Below are 6,501 nucleotides of genomic sequence, written 5' to 3' on the forward strand. Positions count from 1 at the left end.
GAGGAAGAAAAAGGGCACTTTGATTTCAATTTAATTATGTTTTCAGAATCTGCTTACAACTTGGGAGAAAAAACTGTCCTGGCTACACACTGCTTTCTCTCAAGAATACTTAGCTAGTAAACAGTCTGTCTGACACTTACATTTTGATTCTGGAATGGAGAAAAAAAAAAAATAAAAATCTATTTTTAGCACTTCTGTATATAGTTCTGCCTCGACTAGGCAGTTGATTCTAAGGGGCAAAAGAAATAAACCCCGGTTATTTAGTTCTGCTTTCTCTAAACACTTTTAAATGGAGATAGCTCTCCCTCAACACCTATGTGGCAGGTACAGACACAGACTGTGCAAACTCTGCTCTTAGGTTACAGACTGTCTCCTTGCTGAATCCTACAGCTCAGAGCACAGAACAACAGATCACATTAGGCCTAAGAGATGCTCTGAATCAATCCATTTGACCAGAGTAGCCAGTGTTTATCAGAAGTCAGCAAATTCATCTTCCCTCAACAAACCCCGGCAGTCAGAACCTTCCCACCTCAAATGCCTTAATATGCCAGGGGCTTTCTGTAAAAACGTGTCTGAATAGGAGATGAAGGACCAGGGCTGTGCACATAAAGTTCCTGCCTGTGCTCCTCCAGATACTCTGAGAACAGGCAGAGTGAATGAATGCAAGCCATCTGAAAACTAATGCTTACTCGATCCAGATCTTGAGCCTGATACAAGTTTCCCCACATCTTTAGTGGAAAGTAACGTAAGCCCTGTTACTTAAAGTGTAAAGCACGAGTCTACAGAAAGTGGCTGATAGGGTTTTATTACCCTGACAAATTAAAATCAGCAGTTCATCCTACTGTGGGTCTACCGATGGAACTAGATGTCCTTCTGGTCCTTTTCCCTAAAAAACAACAACAAAAAAAGCACACAAAAACCCTATCAAGTCTAATCCTGAGCAACTGTAAATAGTTAAAAATACAAAGTCATGCTCATAAGATAGTTTCCAGTAGGCAAACACTGGCAGAGCTAAGTTGCAGTCCTCTGTTGATCGCCGTTTCCTTAGTGTATTCTCTAAAAAAGATGTTCAGGTAGCAAAACAGAAGTCTGCTGACAGGCTCTGTGTACATGGCCCAATTGTTCAGTATGAGAAAAAGGAAATAACTTCACATAATAAAAAAAAAATATTATCTGACAACCAAAATACTGAAAATGCAGAGGCAGTTTCTCTTTCCTTCCTTTTTTTTTCCTACAGGCCAACTGTAAGAGAAGTGCAAAATAATTAAGTTTTCTGAAATCTGAGAAAAAGGTAACATCCAGGTTAAGCCTACACAGGTTTCAGCTAAAGCTTTGGAACAGAAGCTCTCTATGCTGATATAGGTTTGTACTCCTTACGGGCCTACAGAAGAGAGACTGCTGTGCAGCTACAGACAATTTGCCCAGAAGTAGTTCCCTCCCTTTTCAGTTCATCACTTCTACTGTTCAGGCTACAGAGGTAGTAAAACCAAACCAAAACAAAAACCCAACAACAATGAAACAAACCCCCAAAATAAACAAAAACAAAACAAACAGAGAGAACCACACTCTTGCTATACTGTACATTCAGAACCCTGTGGCCACATTGTTGTCCTAACAATGAACAAATTCATTAAAAAACAACGAATTAACACACGAATGTGCAAAGAGCACATTCCAAAGCCAGTGCTGTGGTAAAGCAAGTGTTCGTCCACAGGGAGGGAAGGGGATTCTGTGAATCATCAGGACAGAGAAAGGTTATTTCTGGCAGCCTGCATGCTAACGTAAACAGGACCTGTTTCTCCTTTTAAAGTTCTGTGCCAACAGAACTATTGAAATGTCATTTCCCACCAGAGGAGACTTTTCTGTAATTGTTAAAAAATACATTAAAAAAAGGGAACCATAGAGCAAGAGACTATTGTGTTCCCGAGCTGGCAGCTGGTAGAGTAGCTCCTGTGTTTGCATTGGCATTTTGCTCCAGATGTTGTCTTCCTTTTGTCAAAGTGAAAAACTGAGGCTGACAGATGCTCTTCAGTCATCAAGGCCTCAGTTTAACTTCATTTGGCTTTCCTTGCTAGAGAGAAAGGAGCGTGTTTTTGTAGTTGTGCTTCAAAAAGTCCACTTCGATTTCGCCGCTCCTCAGTTAGCAAACTGCTGGTAAAAGGCAAGTTTGACCCTCTCGATGTGATGGCAAAGTTTAATAGCAGGCCCGAGCTTCAAGTCCATACACTCCTGAACAGTGGGCAGGGTCAGCAGCAGCAGTGCCTGGCCATCGATTTCCTGTCAGAAGACAAAAGCTCCATAGTGACTTGGTGTCTTATTTTCAGCTTCAACCTGCTGTAATTCCAAATTCGTGACTGTTTGTGAATTAGATGTTTACCACACAGCTTAAAAATCTCTCTTTCTCATAGCAAATTAACTCCTTTCTTAAAATGTCAGCTCAAATTTACTGGCTAAGGGACAGAATCTCATGAGATGCTATTGTAAAAAAAAAATAAAAATCAATCATTTTACTCAACCTCTGCGTCTCTCTTTAGAAACAGAGGATCTACAAGGAAGAGTAAATCTTCTGAAATATCTGCCACAAACTGCACTCATCATTAGTTCTCGTACTACAGTTTTGATAGATTTTTTTTTTATGGCAAATTTAAACCAAGATACAAGTACAATGTTAAATTTGACTCATATTTGTACTTCATTTGTCGTATTTTAATACAAAAACACTTGCTTGTTGTGCAGCTGCAAAACACTCTGATGCCTGTAGTTAGTCTTCAAAATAGAAAATCTTTATCGTTTGGAAAATTCGACACAAACGACAGAACTCTGTTTCCTAGAAAACAGGCTCCTGCTTGCATGCATCCTCTATACTTTTGGGATTTGGATACCCCACAGACCTAAACATCCTCCAGCAAGTACTAAGAACCCTGAAAAGTTCCGGTCATCCCCTTAACTCTCCTCTCCCAAACTGCAGAAAGTTGTTCATGTGTTTGTTTCCTCAAAATCCTATTATAAAATCTGAACTAGCTTATTTTTGTGATTCATTAGAGACCAAGAAGCAATAGATTCAACATTTTAACGGACAGAAAATTTCACCTGATCAAGGAAAATTCTCGCCAGTGGAGCACAGTCAGTGGATTTGAGGAATCGTACGACGTCAGCAACGCTCCACTCCAGAGGGTTACTGTCCAGCTGCAGCTTTTCAGCAACTTCCATCTTTACATCCTAGACGAGCCACACAACACAAAGAGAATTCTCAGAATATTATCAGTGCAATGGACCAACGCTCCCCTCTACTCCACCACACTTAGACATTGAGCTGCCAAATAAAGGTCCAAAGAGAGCTCAAACTGCAGAGGTTTTTTGGTTAGCAGAGATGTGCAGAACAGCACCATGCTGTTAGAGCCAGTAAGCAGGGATCTAAACCCAGGATTTGGCCAACACCACATAACTGATCTGGCTGAATCAAGAGGGGTGCCAACAGCTGAGAAATGGAAAGCTCACCGTTCTGCCTATAGCTTTCTGTTTAGTCTTTACTATAGTCCTGTGACTGTAATAAAAAACTGCCTGTAATAAAAATAATAATTTTTATTTATTCTGCAGGGTCTTCAAAATGCCCTTTACTGGGTAACAGAGTATTTTATGAGAACATGTGTGATGGTTAATACTCCCATGATGTTTGTGCTTTCCCAATAGTGAGCAAACTAGAACAGAAACCCATATTTGAAGTTACCTTTGGTGAAGGAGGTTTGTTCTCATCATCTGAAAAGGAAAAGGTCCTGAGCTTCCTCTTCCGCTTGTCTCGGTCCTGAGCCAAGGAATGAGACAGTTCACTCTGTGTAGGAGAGGATGACAGTGATTTCTTCTCTGATACCTCTGATTCCTCAAGCAATTCGTCCTGGTGCTCTGACGTACTATCCTCGGTCAAAGATTCTTCATCTACCTCATCCTGGTCATCATCCTCTTCTCCTCCACTGCCCTAAGTTGTAGAAAAAAATAAAAGTAATGAAATTTAAAAAAAAAAAGAAGTTTAGGACAAAAGCTACAAGTGCCACCCATTTGTCAGCTGCAACCCGTGGTTACAAAGAACCAGTAGCTCGTTGTTTCAAACGAAGCTGAGCAAAGATCACATGCTGTATCTATCAAAGTTGTTGGCAGTCTCATACCTGGGGAGATCCAGCTGGAGTGTTATCCACTGATGTAGAAGAACGTTTTTTCTTATGAACAAAAAAATGTTTTCTTCTCTTCCGTCTTTTATTTGGTTTCTTCAGGGCGACTTCCAGGTTACTATGGCCACCCGGAGGCCTACCTATCCGCTTGTTTCTCCGCTTTCCATAATAGTGTGCTACCAGGACAGAAGAAAGAAGCATCATGTTGAAATGCACCTTCAGTGTCACTAGTTAGTTATGTTTGTCCATCATCAGGATTGGAATCAGGATTCCCAGTAGAAATCTCAATTCTGCAAAACTTCAAAATGAGTAAGTCTGTACTTCCCTCTTCATTTTGGTGTAAGGAAGAAGAGCAGCTACTGATCAATTTTATTTGCCCTATGAAGATTTACTTCTGGGAAGCCTCAGATGATCAGCTTTTATACAAAAATCATCAGCCGCTGACTTGGTCCAATTTAATGGTGCTTTTTGTAATGTTTGGTTGGTTTAAAAAACGGCCTCAATGCACTGTTTGTCCTCACAGTGTCAAATGGTTAGTTTTTAAAAAAACCCCAAAGCTAAAAACCGAACGAGACTAAAAGCTAAGAAAAGAGTTTGAGGCTGTTTTATTTTTTTCCACATTAAATCAGTAAAAGCAATTACAATGCCACTTAAATTAAAATGTTAGAGTCAGTTCCTGTCCCCAAAGTTGTCTAAGAAGATAAAGCTTTAAGCAAACTTTTAACAAAATGTTAAGCCATGGTTCTACCACTTAATATAGAATTCATTTCTTCTCCCCTACACACTGGCACATCTTATATATATTTTATATATTCATGTATGCATATCTTTCTTTGTCCTGAGTTTATAGTGCTTCAGCTGCTCCTTGAGTTAGCAAAGCAATACATTTTGGAGTTCTTCTGGAGCCAAAGCCAGAAGAACCCAAAATATAACACCCCAAGCCCCGCCTCAGTTTGAGATCAGCAACCTACTCACTGTATTTAGTCTTTGTCAGGACTGAGCAGTTCTCTGAACACTTATCCAGCACCATCTGAGGGCCAAAGAGGTTTGGACAACATTCCAATTTGATGCACGTTTTTCTACAGAAATCCGCCACCCGATCTGCTGTCCTCACAACTTCCACAGTTGCACGGTAGCTCTTCCCTTTGTACCTAGCATTGAAAATACAGTCCAAATTCAGCAATCACCTAATTACCAGGATAAAAGTACTTCACTTGGAGGTATATAAGAATGCTGCTTTGAGATCAAGCTGAGCAAGGAGGTACTGTATCTGCTGCCAAGCCCAGGAAACAGGTACTCCTGTCTCTTACAACAGATCCTCAAGCAAAGAAAAAAGCCATCAGCAGGGAGATGCCTGCAGTACCAAACACAGCAATGCTGCCCTGCCAGCAACTATAAAATACCATCTGAGAGGACTACCTTGGAGTTTAGATGTTTTGTTTCCTTTGTTCACAAATGTTTTGTTCTTTCTCTGTTTTATGGGACTGCAGAAAAGTTCATTGTGATGTGGACAGTCAGTCCCTAAAACCCAGATGGAGCGCACCAATTCAGCCAACAGAGGTAACAGCAGGCAGTGTCTGCTGCGTCACCGCATGTGCATAACAGAGCAAACAAATGAACTACTGTCACGTTTCCAACCAGCTTTCATTTAGCTGCAGAACAATTCATCAGGGGAGTCACTGGCCATGACTCCACATATTGCTCCTGTTTGATTTCAATTAAGAAAAGACTTCTTTTTGTTCATCAGCCTTGCCATGACACTGACAGAGCCACACTGTGAAATATCTGCCAGAGTCATTCATCACTTCTGCTTTGTTCTCCCAGCACAGCTGCCGGCACGTGCGGAGAGCTATTAGGGATGGCTCAGGCCTGCAAGTATCTAGTCAATGCATCGAAAAACCAGCTCTGTCATCCTAGCCCAGATATCCCTGGTTCACTGCTGCGACAAAAGAAAGAACACCGCAACTTCAGCGAAACTAAACAAGTTTCTCTATTCTTCAGCTACATCTTCCATTTACATTAACCTTTCCTATGATCTTCCTATTGTCCAAATCCAGAGCAAACCTTCAACACCTGGAAAGGTGTCTTTTTAGATATGAAACTGATCCGGCGAAAGAATTACGGACATGTTCAAAATTATGTAGGGAGTGTGCTACGGCACATTGGGAAAATCTAATCTCTAGTAAGCAAACACACTGACCTAATTACAAGACCATCACCAGATTATAAATGAATATCTGGATTTAGCAAATATAAGCAAATATGATCACTGTTTTTTAATTCGCCACAATACAATCTTGCGAAGAAGCTCCAACTTCAGAAGCTCAGCAGGAAAACC

General features: G+C 40.7%; 1 protein-coding gene across 1 annotated transcript in view; it reads right to left on the bottom strand.

Annotated features, from left to right (window-relative positions):
• Positions 1–1,885: 1,885 nt before the first annotated feature.
• The window catches only part of SFMBT1 (Scm-like with four mbt domains 1), a 31,479-nt gene continuing 26,863 nt past the window's right edge, over positions 1,886–6,501 (bottom strand). Inside the window, exons 16-20 of the mRNA XM_009871610.1 lie at positions 5,139–5,314; positions 4,161–4,339; positions 3,728–3,973; positions 3,091–3,219; positions 1,886–2,277 (exon numbers count right to left, since the gene is read on the bottom strand). Coding sequence (XP_009869912.1) covers positions 2,137–2,277; positions 3,091–3,219; positions 3,728–3,973; positions 4,161–4,339; positions 5,139–5,314 — 871 coding nt within the window. The 3' untranslated portion in view covers positions 1,886–2,136. The remainder of the gene's footprint in view (positions 2,278–3,090; positions 3,220–3,727; positions 3,974–4,160; positions 4,340–5,138; positions 5,315–6,501) is intronic.

Source organism: Apaloderma vittatum, unplaced genomic scaffold (assembly GCF_000703405.1).
Source record: "Apaloderma vittatum isolate BGI_N311 unplaced genomic scaffold, ASM70340v1 scaffold1686, whole genome shotgun sequence".
Classification (NCBI taxonomy): Eukaryota; Metazoa; Chordata; class Aves; order Trogoniformes; family Trogonidae; genus Apaloderma; species Apaloderma vittatum.